Source organism: Notolabrus celidotus, chromosome 6, assembly GCF_009762535.1.
Source record: "Notolabrus celidotus isolate fNotCel1 chromosome 6, fNotCel1.pri, whole genome shotgun sequence".
Taxonomy (NCBI): Eukaryota; Metazoa; Chordata; class Actinopteri; order Labriformes; family Labridae; genus Notolabrus; species Notolabrus celidotus.
In genome coordinates, this window is record NC_048277.1 from 33,904,530 (window position 1) to 33,920,760 (window position 16,231).

At 40.8% G+C, this 16,231-nt stretch overlaps 1 protein-coding gene across 1 annotated transcript in view; it reads left to right on the forward strand.

Annotated features, from left to right (window-relative positions):
* Positions 1–1,948: 1,948 nt before the first annotated feature.
* Positions 1,949–16,231, forward strand: part of cftr (CF transmembrane conductance regulator) — a 54,704-nt gene continuing 40,421 nt past the window's right edge. The window contains exons 1-6 of the mRNA XM_034685268.1: positions 1,949–2,769; positions 5,072–5,182; positions 9,450–9,561; positions 11,267–11,482; positions 12,082–12,171; positions 15,370–15,533. Coding sequence (XP_034541159.1) covers positions 2,717–2,769; positions 5,072–5,182; positions 9,450–9,561; positions 11,267–11,482; positions 12,082–12,171; positions 15,370–15,533 — 746 coding nt within the window. The 5' untranslated portion in view covers positions 1,949–2,716. The remainder of the gene's footprint in view (positions 2,770–5,071; positions 5,183–9,449; positions 9,562–11,266; positions 11,483–12,081; positions 12,172–15,369; positions 15,534–16,231) is intronic.

The window sequence follows — 16,231 nt, forward strand, 5'->3', positions numbered from 1 at the left end:
ATTTAGTCTGAACTGTTTCTGCTGTTTCAGTCACTACTGTGCATTTAGAAGGATCTGTAGACCCTGGTTCTCAAACTGAGATCAGAGGGTTGTTTGAAGGGACCCCAGAAATGTATTCTTACTAGAATGATAAGAAAACCCAGTGATTAATACGACTGTCATCTCTTTAGTTCAACATGCAAAAGCAAAATTTTTCTGACTGAGGGAAATAAGAACTGCACCAATGTATGTTTTTTGAAAGTGATACCAATTTTAGAGGAACAAATCTCAGATGTCCATCAAGGCAGCTCTTGTAGGACATTTTTAGGAAGATTGAAACATATTTTTATTTGGATGTGCACCATTTAATATATATCAAAACAAGGGTGCTCAGAAGACTGCTCTTCTTCAGAAGTACTGTAACTTTTATTGCTTTTTAAGTGATATATTCAGGATTTTTTTACCTTTATTGATAGGTCAGCTGAAAGAGACATGAAACATGGGGAGCAGAGAGTTGGGGAAGACATGCAGCAGATGATCACGGCCCGAAATTGAAACGGCGACCTCTGCAACGAGGACTATTGCCTCTGTATATGGGGTGCGCTTAGACAGCTAGGCCACCAGCGACCCCAATTATAACTGTGTTTATAGATATTTTGTTTGTGAGCTCAATGCAGTAATTCAGCCATTTATATTCTTTGTTTATTCATCCACATGCATGGAAAATGCAGATGTTGATGTGTGATTTTAGAAGCTTTGTTTCCACAGCAGGAACTCTCTTTAGAAACTAAGACCTTCGGTGGCACTCCGTGTGTTTACACCATAGACTGTATAAATAATGGACGTAGTATCTGTGACGTCACCCATCTGTTTCTGAAGCGCTGTTTTGAAGCCAATCGTTGGCGGGAGCCATATTGGAAATGTTGAACTCAACCTAACTTCTGTCGAGCGAGTGTGACGTAAAGAGGCAGGCTTTTAGCCTCCTTGCCAAAACCTACAGTGTTCCCTCCTGTCAATCAAGTCAGCTGTGCCTCTCATCGGAAAACTCATAATCTTAATATCTTTGAAATTGCCACGTTATGCAAAAATTCACCCCCATGCAGTGTCTCCAATCAAGAAATTAGCTATCCTGTCCTCTCACAGTCGGCCAGAGGTTGCCCCTTGGTTTACACCCAAGGAATGAGGGTCTAAATTAAGTTCCCTGGACTTTATTCCATCAGTACCACTCTAAAAGTCCCTGCATGGGAGTTAAGTCTTTTCCACATCCTGCTGTCCACTGAACCCCCAAAACTTCCCCCAGTGGCTGTGCCAGCGGTGTGTGAATGGGATTAGCTAATACTGATGGGAGCTTTACATAGCAGCCTCTACCATCAGTGTGTGAATGGGTGAACACATGAGTGGTCAGAACGCACTATATAAATACAGTCATACAGTCCATTGCTATTTACCATTCCAAAGATACAGATATATTTAGGGTTGGGCTTTGCTCTGTACTCTCAGTCTTTTATTTGCAGTGTCAGACCATTTTTATTGATCTGCTGCACAGCTTCAGTCTCCTTCGGCTGACTGTACAAATAATGAAGTACAGTATGTCTGTCACCTCGTCATGTTTTAAAATATTAGCTTCTATAGTTCCTTTTAGAAGTGCTGCCTAGGTCCAGTAACTTTGAATGGAAACCTGTCTCTAGAGGGTTATATTGTGAGATCATGGTGTTACTTTTTAGAGCCATGGTATGTATGAAGTTAAAGCTGCTGTGAGGAACTTTTGATTTATATCAATTTTGGCGCCCCGTTGTGGACAAAGTGATACCTCTTATCTTTTGTTCTGTACATGCAAACGTAGTGTTTTCAACAAAAGACATATTTATCACTCAATGTGATTATTTGCCATGAAAACAGCTGAAAAAAATATGTTTTTAAAGCCAAATGTCAATCATGTGGTCTGACACCTACCCCCTCTGAGTGGTTTAAGGCATTAAAAATGACAACAGAGAAGGTATCAGTGTTGTTGTTTATGGTTTTGTTTGCTTTTGAAAGGTCATAAAGAGGCATCAGTGTTGGTTTCAGTCTGTTTCTCAGCTGGTGGAAAAACTCCTCATAGTGCCTTTAAATTTAAGAATTAGAATTAAAGAAATTTTTGAAAATACAAGTTTTAATAAAGACACTGAACTTCCTCTTCATCAAACAATAGTGGGAGAAATATTCCATCCTGACCCCTGGACTTGTATTGTTCCTGCATTGCCTGGTACTGTATATGGATCAATATCTGTCTGCTAAAGCGTCCCCGTTAGGATCAGCTGGCCTCGCCTCATCAGCTTGTTGCCACAATATGCAACCTGAGGCTCGTCGGCGTGGAAATGACGTGTGACTCCGCAACTTTTGGCGAGCCCATAAAGGATGGACTGTCCTCTCACAGTCGCACTTAGGCGAGAAAAAGAGCGACCTGACGGAGAGGGATCAGAGACCAGGGACCAGAGACCGGCGACCAGCGAGACACAAAGGCACAGCACAGCAGTTCTTTCTGCTTTGGAGGGGAAGACAACACAAACTGTGACATCACATTGGAGGCACATTTTGGAGGACAAAACAAGCGACCACCCTCTCTCTCTCTCCATCTCTCTCCCTCTCTCTCTCTCTCCATCTGTGAAAACGGAGCCACTCAGGGGACATACAAATGTGAGCGACGCGCACGGATTAGACTCAGGTGCAGAGAAACCAAACTGGCGGCGCACTTAGGATGCAGAAGTCACCAGTGGAAGATGCAAACTTCCTCTCCAAGTTTTTCTTCTGGTAGGACATGTCTTTTTATTCTGAGTTGTTTTCTGTGTTGTCTCTGGATAGCAAGGTGCAAGGCGCAGCTGTTATTGCCTCACAGCACCCACATCATAGAGGGAGCAGAGAACTGGGGAACTTTCCGAAGACTGGCAACTTGAAATAGACACTTAGGGCGATATTTTCTGTAACAAACACGTGCTTTGCTTGCTATAATTATCAAAACTTTTTTTTCTATGAGCACAAACCAGTGTCTAATAACGACCTTGATAGCTTATTTCACCGATTCAAAGAGGTAGCATCAGTATTAAACTCAGTAAGTGTGCGTAAAAGTGGTACAGTCCTATACCATGCGTAAAATGCGCATGTGACTGTTTGAAATCGACTTGAGAGTTCTGCTGCGGTGAGTTAAGTTCTAGACATTGCTGTAGAGTTTGAAGGAAGGAGCTCTTGAGGGTTTGCAAAGTCCTATAAGTTCAATGAGTACTGTAGTAACAGTCGTTACATCAAGTGAATCAATAGTGCCAGTGATAGGATAACAGTTTTCCAAAAGAGCATCATCACCATATATATGTTATTTATTTCTATTTTTAATTTTATAGATAGATTTGAACAAACAGCATCTCCCTTTCTGTTTTTATTTCTTTTTTTTTTTTTAACATTTTTTTTTTTTTTAGACTTACTAGAAGCTTTACTTTATCTCGTGCCTTTGTCTGTATTGTCAATATGCCAGAAAATAACCTGTGAATTGTTTACTAAACTCTAAACTCTAAATATTTTTAACTATTATATATGTTTTTATTATATACATTTTTTTTACTAACATTTTATACTTTTATAAAAAAAAAATCTCTAGAAATTCTGAATTTATTCTTAAAAATATTCTGAATTTATTCTTAAAAATATTCTGAATTTATTCTTAGAAATATTCAGAATTTATTCTTAAAAATATTCTGAATTTATTCTTAAAATATTCTGAATTTATTCTTTAAAATATTCTGAATTTATTCTTAAAAAAATCTGAATTTTATTCTTAAAAACTAAAAACTGGCACCGATGCTAAAAGTGATCATGTCTTAACAACACTTACACTTATTTTTGAATGTTGCAACCTAAATTATTTCCCAACATTTTCCTTTTCTTACCCAATTTTCTTTATTTTTATTGTCTGTTCAACTCTGTTCTCAAAATACTCCAATAACCAATTACAAAACTTTTCCTACATTCATTTATTTAGCCTTATACCATGAGCACATACATTAAAAGTTCAACTTTCATCCTAAATGTTTGACTTAACTCTCAAATTTTAAAGCTTTCCTTCATATTTCAACTTCATTTCTGACATTGCAACTTAATGTTGAAGTGTCGTCTGAATCCTCAACATTATTTTGATGTTGCAGCTCAATCAGCTTTGATCTGAACAGTTTATCCTGATCTCAATATTTAGGCGTTTTCCCCATCTCCACATTTTGTCTTTATCTCTTATTACACCTGTTGTTGTTTTTTGCTCAGCCCACAAGTCCTCTGTTCGACTGTCATATTATTAATATATTCATAAAGGCTTGAAAGTGTAACTATTGTGCTCATTAGCTCATGATGTTTACAAGAATGCTCCCTATGGGTATGGTGCATGGAGTTGCTTTGGTGTAGTCTGCATCATTTCAGTGACACTTGATATTCTTAACCCCAAATTATAAAACACACTGCGCTCTGTATCAGTGCTCACTCCTAACACTAATTAGAGGTCCTAAGAATAGAAGCAGATGATGTAAAGTTTTGTACCTGGCTGGGACAGTCCTCCATGATGTACAGAGGATAGCAAACATCTCACTTTGTCTTCACCCTGTCATTAGTCTGACTGCAAAACCTCAGAGATCACCTACAATATAACAACTTGTATCTTATGAGTTTTATATATCTAACATTTCTGCAGTGGATGGTGAATCAGTCATTTGTAGTGTTCCAGTGCTCTTTGAATTCATGTGTTTGAAGCTCCTTTGAGGAACTTTCAGTCTGCATTGTTTTATGCAACCCTTGTTATTTGCTTGCTGGAAATCTTGTCTGACACCTGCACAGTGACATACACTAAAGGTGATCTAGAAACTGTCACTCTTGACACTGATGGTCCAGCTTAACTTTGTAAGTCTTAAAGAGATATCAGTATTAATTTCAGCCTCCTCACAGGAGCTTTGAAGACATTTTTGTGGTAGTTTTTGTACATGTTTACATGTTTTGTACATTTATTCTGCATGCATCCTTCAAACACAGTAGCTTCAGACAGCTGAGACCTGACTCTGTCTCATCTGTGCTTTTCTTACAGGTGGACAACACCGCTGCTGAGGAAGGGCTTCAGGAAGAAGATACAGCTTTCAGATGTATATAAAGCTCCGTCGTTTGATCTGGCAGACAACCTCTCTGAGAGACTCGAAAGGTTTGTCCACTTGATTGGTATGAACCTGACTTTTTAGTGTTTGCATCCCAGCAGCACACTGACTGAGGATAGTGATCTGAATGATGAGGTCTTCTACTCCCATATTACCCCTTGATTCATTCATTCAGGTATCATTGTGGTTTTCCTTCTGGTCCTGGGCGTAATATTGTAACAAGTCTTGTTTTCAACCAGTTTTCAACTCTGGAATCTAACTTGTGCAAACAACAACAAGAGGGAAGAATGCTATGTTTTGCTATTGACATGTAAATATCAGACTCCAGCATTCCGTAAAAGTGATTCAGATGTAAACACAAGACTGTAACCTGTTAGGGTCTTGGGAAACATAGAGGCAGTTGTTGCCGTCTTAGCGAACACAGAGCAAACTCTGATCCTAAAGTTACAGGCAAGGTAAGAATTTTAATACACCCCAAACATATTGATATTGGAAACCTTAGCATTTTGAAGTCTGGTCTAGATGAAGTCCAGATCATATATGCAGAACAAGTCTCAGGTTGAAAAAAGGGATTCACCTCAGAGCTCTTGATCGCCTGAAATTGGGACGCCTGAAATTGGGACGAACAACTTCTCCACATGGAAAATGGTGTCATTCAAGAAGCATTTTCATGCAGCACAAGTTCAAGACCATTATTTTAACCTGCAGGAAAATGAATGAAATCAGTAACCATCCACATCAATGAAACCATGAAGCATACCTTTTCTTTTTTTATTGCAACTTACATGAAGTAAAATATTCAAAACAGAATTGGATGGAAGACGAATCGTCTGAAAAACCTGAGCCTGCATCCTCTGTGTTTTTCATTTCTGCCCTTTCCGTGTGTTTACAGTAGCAATCCTTCCCTTCGGAGAGAAGTTAAAATATGGGCTGGCATTTAAACAGGGCTTTACATAAACCAAGTGTGTGTGCCAAACAAACAACAAGGTGATGGATGATGGATGATGGACAGGGTTAACTCTTCTCTCTCTGATTTCATTTGAATTTAATCTCTCATGGATCATCTTACTCTCGCCTTATGTCCTGTCTTACAAAGCTACTCTCTCGCCATGTCTTCCTCTCGTTCTCTCTCTTTCCTCAATCCTTAAATTCGCTTTACTCTCTTTTATCTCTATCTTCAGTCTATGAGTATCTTTCAGATTCTCTGCCAATCAATAAGAATCCTTCAAACCTTATTAACACACCGTTTGAGTGTGAGCTTTAAAGTGATATTGCACCTTAAGCCTTGAAGCCAAATACACAAATACCCTGTCCTCTTTTTAAGCAGCTATCTTGTGCTCATCTCTCTCTCTCTCTTCTTTCTTTCCTCTGTCCTTTCTCTTGCTCTTGAGCAGACGCCAAATCTTTGACACATTTTTTGTTTTCTTGAAAGCAGAGAAGAGTTATCTGCTAAGCCTAAGATTAAATACTCATGCATCTTCTGTCTTTTATTTTTTTCACCTTGCGTAAGACACAGCCGTGTCCCGCATTGGCCTCGCCTCCCGGTAACCCAGGGGGCCCGCATCGCTCTGAATGGTGCCAACAAGCCAGTTAATGTACACGGGTGTAAAAAGCCGACCTTTAGAGAGGGCCCTTTGCCCGCCGGGTGATGAATGAACCATGGTGGGTGATTTTACTTTTCATTATTCCGATCAGGCAAACAGTGAAGGCTTCTGGGAATGTGAACTTTACCTTCCATAAAAGCATGCTGTGTACGGTCAGCCCTTTCATCACCCACCAACTCAGGTCGTCTCAGTTCACGGAGGTTTTCTCAAACTGTATTTTTACCAGAAAAAAACAGTATGAGAAGATAAATACTCAAAGTGTACTTTAGTTTATAAATAGAGGACTTGGGGGACTTAGCTTCTGATGGAGAACCAAAGGGATGGAAACTGTTCTGTTAAAATATCGACAAACTTTCATTTGAGAATCATATTATTGTATCCTGACTATCATTTCACTTCCCCTGCAAATCTGAGTGACCTCACTGCACAGCACTGCAGCAGCTGTCTCTGTCCTTGATCTTTAAGTATAACAATAACTATGATAGGAAACACTTTACACTCTGCTTTTAACCCTTTGTTCCAATTGGTCACCCTGGTTGCATTTCACATCTTCACTCATCCTTTATCTCCTCATCCACTTTTTCTCCCATCACTCACCGGTGAACTGGTCGGCCAAATCGCCCCGGTTATAAATGACTCTTGTAGAACAATGCAGCGACTTACAGAGGCTGTGACTGCTCACGGTCACAGATTTTGGGAAGTTAAACCAACAGAGCTGCAAACTAGAAGCTAAGATAAGATATTGCTTTATTGATCCCCAGGGGGAAATTCGGTTGTTGCAGCAACTCAGACATAAGTACAATCAAGAATATGTTTAAATAAGTAAAAATAAAAGTAGATAATAAAGAGAATACAAATTTAAGATGAGTACAAATGTAACAAGAGATTTAAAAAGTGGTAATTACAGGAAGTGTTAACAAAGTTTCAGTAGTGACAGGTGGACATGGTGAGTTTAAGGTTTGGTTATGACAGATTAAGCAATATAATAAATAAATGTGGTTATGTAATATGACTGTTAATTGTAGTAAACAATAATAATGTAGGGACTGCAGATGTAAATTAGCTTTAAGCCAACTCTGGTCCATCCATCCATCCATCCATCTTCTTCCGCTTATCCGGGTCCGGGTCGCAGGGGCAGCAGTCTCAGCAGGGAAGCCCAGACACTCCTCTCCCCGGCCACTTCCACCAGCTCTTCTGGGAGGATACCGAGGCGCTCCCAGGCCAGCTGAGAGACATAGTCTCGCCAGCGTGTCCTGGGCCTTCCCCGTGGCCTCCTCCCAGTCGGACAAGCCCGAAACACCTCCCCAGGGAGACGCCCGGGAGGCATCCTAACCAGATGCCCGAACCACCTCATCTGGCTCCTCTCGATCCGGAGGAGCAGCGGCTCTACTTTGAGCCTCTCCCGGAAGTCTGAGCTCCTGACCCTCTCTCTAAGGCTGAGCCCAGACACCCTGCGGAGAAAGCTCATTTCGGCCGCTTGTATTCGCGATCTCGTTCTTTCGGTCACTACCCACAGCTCGTGACCATAGGTGAGGGTCGGAACGTAGATTGACCGGTAAATTGAGAGCCTTGCCTTCTGGCTCAGCTCTCTCTTCACCACGACAGACCGGTACAGCGCCCACATCACTGCAGACGCCGCCCCGATCTGTCTGTCAATCTCCCGCTCCCTTTTCCCCTCACTCGTGAACAAGACCCCGAGATACTTGAACTCCTCCGCCTGGGGCAAAGACTGAGGAGTTCAAGTATCTCGGGGTCTTGTTCACGAGTTCCAACTCTGGTACAATGCATAAATGTTGACATTTATGTTAAATATTGTACATGGTCCCTTTTACAAATACATCTAAAAAAAAAAAAATATATATATATATATATATATATATATAACATAATATAATATAAGCTTCAGCTGGAATACGATATTCCTTATTTTTTAAGAAAATCTGTAAAACTTGTGACAAAGAACTGACTGCAAAAAAGTTCAGTATAAACGCTTCTGTCAAAATGAGCTATCTGTCATAAATCAATGATAAAATATAAACATTTTTATAGCCATAAAAGAAAATTGAATGTCCTTTAACGTTCAGTATTATCTGCAGAAATTACAATAAACATTTGATCACAAAAAAAAAAGAAACATTCAATATTATTACATTAGTCATGCCTATTTGTTGCTCTGTTTGTGTTTATAGTTGATGTTATTATTTTTATGTTTATATTTTTATTTGTAGGTCTTATTCTCATTCCTTTGTACAAAGAGAGCACAGTTTACCAAAGTCAAATTCCTTGTGTGTTCAAGCATACCTGGCCAATAAAGCTGATTCTGATTCTGATTCTGATATTAGTATATGTGCAGTATTTTGATTTTTAGTCCGGTCTAGTCAAGTCCACTAAATTTATATAGCTTATTTAAAGCAACCAGTGTTGGCCAAAATGCTTTACAAGGTAAAAAGTACAAGAGGACAACAATAAACAACACAACAATTTTATATAGAAACAACAAAATGAAGTAAATCTGATTCATTTTAATTCTAAATGTTGATTAATGCACCACAGTGTAACACAGTGACTGGGCAGCCAGTCTCTGCCTTGTTGCCAGACTAGTAGTAAACAAACAGGACTGCCAAACTCTGCTGACATTTGGCTGGTGTTGTTCTCCCATCCTGCCTGCGCTCCTGTTTACTGTGTCGTAACTCTGCTGTCCTCTCCACAGAGAATGGGACAGAGAGCAGGTGTCAGCCAAGAAGCAGCCCAGGCTGATGAGAGCGCTGGCCCGCTGCTTCTTCGGCCCTTTCGCGTTCTTCGGCGTCCTCCTCTACCTCGGGGTGAGTCTGAGTGAGGAAGCAGGTCTGATGCAAAGTTAAACACTTCTCATCCTTCTGCTTTTGTTCAATGTGATGCTGGTTACTCATGTGTCCATGTGTTAGATTGATATACGTGAGTAAACTGAATGTGTCAGTACAGACTGTAGAGCTGAAGTGGCATGACGCACAAGCATCCCAAGCATGTCGCAGTATAGTGTCACAAAACCACCTCACTGTGCAGATCTTATGGGACTGTGGTGACAACAGCCGTTACGTCAGTCGGTACAGTTTGAGGTGGCTGTCATGGCAGCAAGAATGCCCGTTAGATGTTAAAGAGATCGAGTGTGAATACAAGGAAGTGTAGAGAAGTCTGTCAGGTGATGTTTTTTATTGAACTGTGCATGTTTGTTTACTTTGCTCCTGACTTATTACTGATCTTCACCAGCTGAAGTCAGAGACAATAATTAAGATGAATGTAGAAGGTGACCCAGGCTTTTTTTGTTTCACAGATATGTTTATTGACATTTTGTTAAATGCGAACAACACAAATCCAAGACAGCACACAGACAGAGTGACACACAACAACAAATGTTGCTTTTTTGTTTCTCAATTAACTCACCTGGTTAGATAAGGGTTAAATAAATAAATAAATAAAACAAAAAAAATAGTACGGATTATATTAAAATTTAAATGATATAGAAAAGTGTGTTCAAAAAATAATATATGTATAAATAGATAGCAAATTAAATAAATAAATACAAAAATTAAATTAAATAAATACAAAAATTAAATTAAATAAATACAAAAATTAAATTAAATAAATACAAAAATTTAATTAAATAAATACAATTAAAATAATTAAAAATAAATAAATAAATTGTTATTGGTCACTCTGCCGCCCTCAACATCACTTTTGAGAATTTGACCCAGGCTCTTTTAATTGTGTATTATCATGCAGTATTTGCTAGTTCGGACCAAACAGGGGTTTATTGGAGCTTCATGCAGCTCCTGAGTAGTCCATCAGTCTGTTCAGAGACTCAATACAAAGACAGACAACTCACACAAGTATTATAATAACAATAATGATAATAATACTCCTTATTTATATAGAACTTTTCAAAACAGGGTTACAAATTGCCTTATAATAAGAAAGACACTAAAAGACAGTAAAAGAGAAAAGTGAGGAAGATAAGTAAAGGGACATAAAACAATGTTGGAAGAATAAAAACATAAATAAATAAAATAAAAAGAACATTTTTAAAAAGATCTCAGCAAGAAAAGGCCAAAAGTGACAACAAATTAATAAAAAACATCAAAGATAAACAATTAAAACAATCAAAAATTAGGAATCAGAAATATTATATACATATATATATATATATATATATATATATATATATATATATACTATTTTTTTTTTTAATTAGATCAAAAACATTGTATGATGTGTTTTTTTTTAACCTTTTTATTGACTTTCAAGATCTTTCAAGTCAAGGTTTAAAGCTACCTGGACATCTGAAATTGTGGATTTGTTCATTTCTGTATGTATTTTATGTAACTTTTGTCTTTTCTTTGTGTTCTCCTGCACTAAATGATGTGTTTATGGTTTACAGTAAATCATGATATATGCTTTTATATAGTCTCCTGGCACCTTTTTGACACCAGAGGGCTGTTAGTGTCGAAGCAGATCAAAACTCTTGTTCTGTTTCCCCGTGTCTCTGAGTAGGAAGCCTCAAAGACGGTGCAGCCTCAGCTCCTGGGCCGCATCATCGCCTCCTTCGACCCCTTCCATGCTCCTGAGCGGAATCAGGGATACTTCCTGGCTCTGGGCCTTTGCCTCCTCTTCACTGCTCGCTTCCTGCTGCTGCAACCCGCCATCTTTGGCCTGCATCACCTGGGCATGCAGATCCGCATTGCCCTCTTTAGTCTCATATACAAGAAGGTAGGGAACTAAACAGAGGTGTTTATGTCATGATGGGAAGGTTAAACCTCCTGCACTTTTTGTGACTAAAGGTAGTGTTTGGTTTCTGTTGAATCATCCTGGCTCTTGTTACTGAGCAGTAATGTTTTGTTTTGTTCTATGGTACAATAAATACAATAGTTCTAATACATAATAACGAGAGGAATAAAATATAACATCTTGAAATCTCCAAAAACTTGGGACGAGTAACTCTGTTGCCTTTTTCCTTTCTTGTGATTAAACTTGAATCATACACTCACTCCTCAGAGTCTCCGCTGTAACAGCCGGTTGATAGAACAAAACAAAACAACCCTGCTGATAAGATTGTAAGACAGCTGTGTGTGAGCATTCGTCAGCCTTTGTTCTTGCTACTGTTTCGAGACCTCCTGTTTTCACCTCGTTTGATATGTGTGACTGAACATTCCCGGAGAGAGTTTCTGTGGAAGAGTCCAGTGGTGGTGAGACACTGAGAGGAGGTGTGACAGCATTGTGTCAAAGTGTGGAGCCACGCGTCGCAGGCTTCCTCTCAAACCAATTCACTTTCTCCTTTTTGTGCTTTTGCTGACCTTTGACCTTTGCAGACTCTGAAGCTGTCGAGCCGAGTCCTGGATAAAATCAGTACCGGTCAACTGGTCAGTCTGATGTCTGCCCACCTCAACAAGCTGGATGAGGTGAGGAAAACAAGCATTTTGTTTCCCCCCAGGTTGGCTCTTCTATAAACCTTTACTCTTTGTGTTGTCTGGCAATTCAGACTCTCTAAAGCTCATAAATCTCAGGTACCTGGCTGAACCGCCAGCAGCAAGGCGCACCAGAGCTCTATGAAATCTGTGTTTATTTTTGAGGAAACAGATGGATTTGAGATACAGGAGACAGTGGGTAGATAACATTTTTTAACAAGTATTCATCCATCCATCCATCCATCCATCCATCCATTTTCTTCCACTTATCCGGGGTCGGGTTGTGGAGGTAGCAGTCCAAGCAGATCAACCCAGACATCCCTCTCCCCAGCAACACTTTCCAGCTCCTCCTGGGGGATCTTGAAGGCTGATTTATACTTCTGCGTGTCCCCTACGCAGCAGGGACTGACGCGGACATGAGCCCCACATACTTGTGTGTCGGTGTGTCTGTGTCGTGCAGCAATTCTCCGCCGAAACGCCTGAGGGCAGTGCGGTCTCTCTGATAGCCGGCCGCCTGCTTCCGGTCCCGCTACGATCTCTGTTTACTTTTCCACAGAGTTTCAGAGCGTGTTATGTTAATCTAAAGCTGATACATGTTGCTGTTTATCATACAGACATGATTACATGAAGAATAGAGAGGAGGAGATGAAATACACAGCCGATGTGCGGCCGATGTCCGGGATCCCGGAAGTGTTGTTAATGCGGGAAAGACAAAGCCGCCGAGCGGACCAATCACAGAGCTTGCGGTCCGCGTCGGCTCTACGGGGAGTTACATTTTGGAGGAGGTGCACGTCAGCTACGTGCGTAGGCCACGGCGTAGGTACGGGAGCTACGCGGGCCCCCGGCGTAGGGTACGCCGTTGATTCAACGCAGAAGTATAAATCAGCCTTGAGGCGTCATCCTGGGCCTTCCCCAGGGCCTTCCCCAGTTGGACGTGCCCGGAACACCTCTAAAGGGAGGCGTCCGGGAGGCATCCTTATCAGATGCCCGAACCACTTCAGCTGACTCCTTTGGATGCGAAGGAGCAGCGGCTCTACTTCAAGCTTCCTTATATTTTGGGGCTTCTACACCTTTTATTAGAGTAGAGAGGGACAGTGGATAGAGCAGGAAACCAGGAGAGAGAGCGAGGGGAAGACGTGGGAAAGGGGCAGCAGGCTGGAATCAAACCCTTGCCGCCTGATAAATGGTCGTGCGATTTCACCATTAGGCCAAATCTGCACCTAGTATTTGATACGTATCTTTAGCGCCCCGTTATATTGTGAACAATCAGGGAAACTAATTGACCAGGCGACTTTGCACAAGCTGACTGGCTGTTGTAAAGTGCCTTTATCTTAAAAGTAGCCACCTGTGGGTTTCTTTTCAACAGTTTGATAACAGAAGTTTTCCTTGCACAGAAAAGAGTTTCAACTCATAAGCCCTGACACAGAGAGTGAAGGACAAGAGCATGCCAAAGCTTGGCAGCACCTCCTTCTGTTGACACGGCTCAGGCTTATCAACCTCCTTCAGAAAAACTCCCCAAAACATCTTTTACATATCATTCCAGTTTTATTGTAACACCCTGTAGCTTGGTGCTCGCTCTCACTAGAATATTAATATCTTATGCTGCATTCACACGTGCACTAAACTTCTAAAAATGTCCAGTGTGGGCTGCAAACAGACACTTTTTTCCCTCCAGCTTTTACATTTTCCTGACAGCCTCCTCGTGAAATTTCCATCAGAAGTCAGGGTGAGCTGTGCAAGGTAATTGTCAGGACTGTGCATGTTTTGGAGGAAGGCTTTTGTGTCACTCGACCAATGCACAAGCCTTGTGATCTCCATGCATGTAATGAAGCATGGACAGAATCAGATTCTTTTCCAATTATTCGTTAGCAAAAGTGAATCCGCTCAGTTACATGAAGCATCCATAGAAAGGCAATGATCTCTCATTGCAGCATTGGACTCTGCTTCAGCTGCCCCCATCTTTGATATGTTGTAAACAGCACACTGTGAATACCATGTTGTGCTTTTCATGCCATATCCTGCCTCCTAACACCCCGACCTCCTCCTCTCTGATAGGGAAAACTTCACATTGTACGGGTCACGTGTGAATTAGCAACTTTAGAAAATGTTACAGGCAGGTTGTCAGAGGAATGCATTTGTGAAAAGGGTTTTTCTGTGCATGAAAATATTTTTAACTTATAGTCTAAGACCTGTGAAACTTGAAAATGTGCATAAAGCTCACATCCCAGGGTTAAACTAAGGGTGACACAAAGCTTAAACAAACAGAGGAATCCTGAGCACTTGTTCCTGAGGTGAATTTCATCCCTTTGTTCAGGTGAAGAAAATCACTTCTTGAGCCAGAGGAACACCTCTGTAATTTTCCACTCAGGAGAATCACGATGAGGGAGAGGAGGCTTCACCATTCACACCCTCATTCACATCAATGAATCCGCTTTATTACCCAACACAGAGCGATGTGTTCTGTATTCAGAGGGACAATTAAAGGACAAAAGATCCAGAGCAGGCACATTTACAAACAAACACACAGCTAGTACTTTAGATAAGCACTTTGCAACTAAGAGTGTCCATATCTTAGAAGGGGGATAACCTGATGAGGAAGACAGCATTGCTAGAGGTGCATGTGTGTGTATGTTTGAGTGTGTGTGTGTTTGTGTGTGTACTGAACTCAGTCTTGCCTCGGGTCTCACTGAGGCGTTGAATGTGGAGACACTCTGCAACCTGCTTTGAGACAATTATCACCTGGCTTGACTGAAGCGTGGCTTTTGTGCCACTGACTCTTTATAAAACCTACCTGTTCTGGTTGTGTGTGTGTCTCTGTGTGTCTATGTTTCTGTGTGTGTGTGTGGCTGTGTGTTTGTGACCTTGAGATGACTCATATGTCGGGGAATCAAAGGGAGCTGGTTGAAGTGAGGACTCAGAGTTTTCAGACTCATCAGTGAAGTGCTGACTGGATCAGATTCTGTAGAACAGGAGGTTTGTTTTTCAGATAAAGGAAGCTCTCGGTGCACAAACAGCATGCAAACAGTGCTGGTACACAGACTGTTACTGATCTCATACCAACACAGTACCATCAATAATACTGTTAACAATATCTAAAAGGTGCTGCAAGTATTTACTAATCTGTTGGGGGCAGATCTTGATGTCTCTGTGTGCTCTAGTTTCATCTCAGTGTCCTGTGTCTGTTTCTTCCAGAGCTTGGGTCTGGCCCATTTTGTATGGATCACCCCGCTGCAGTGCATACTGTGCGTGGGTCTGATCTGGGAGCTGATCGAGGTGAACGGCTTTTGCGCACTTGCAACTCTGACTCTGCTGGGCATCATTCAGGCATGGCTGTCCCAGAAGATGGGACCTCACCGGTGAGTAAACAGACATATGATCGTACATACTAACACTCAATCCCAATACCACTAAGCCCTACCCTTATGTTTAGTATGGTTACATCTACTGGGTCCTGATTCTTGTTGGGATGGAGGGGCAAGGCTATATGGCTACACAAAGATTTGTCAGAGGCATCCCAATGTCCCTGATTGTGTTGGGAATCATCGGCAAGATTGTTTTTCAAGCGACGGTGGAAATTCACAAATACATTTTCTGTTAGTAAGATCTAAAATTTCAATCAACCACTGCATTATCTAAATTAAATGTTCTTCATTAAATCCTTTTATTTAGAGCACACATTAAAAAAATCACAAGTATGCTAATGTCTCAGTATAACTAGCTAGCATGCTAACCTCACCTCTATTTATGTAAGTGCTGTTGACGACCACTGATGGTGTGTCAGGGTCTTGCAGGGTTGTCCCATGTCATAGGGGAAGTATTCACTTATCTCTGTTCTGAGGACTTGAAATCAAAGGGTGAGGGTAAAAATTAAAAATGGGATTATCAGGGCCACACATTATCAATAACTGTCTATAAATAAGTAACTTCTTTTGTGCCCTAAGTGATTTGTTAGACCTCTGTAAGTTTTTCAACATTCGCATAGACGCGCTAGAATCAACTGAACACATTATGTACACATGAACAGTTTTTAGTACAGGTGTAAACAAAATGTTCA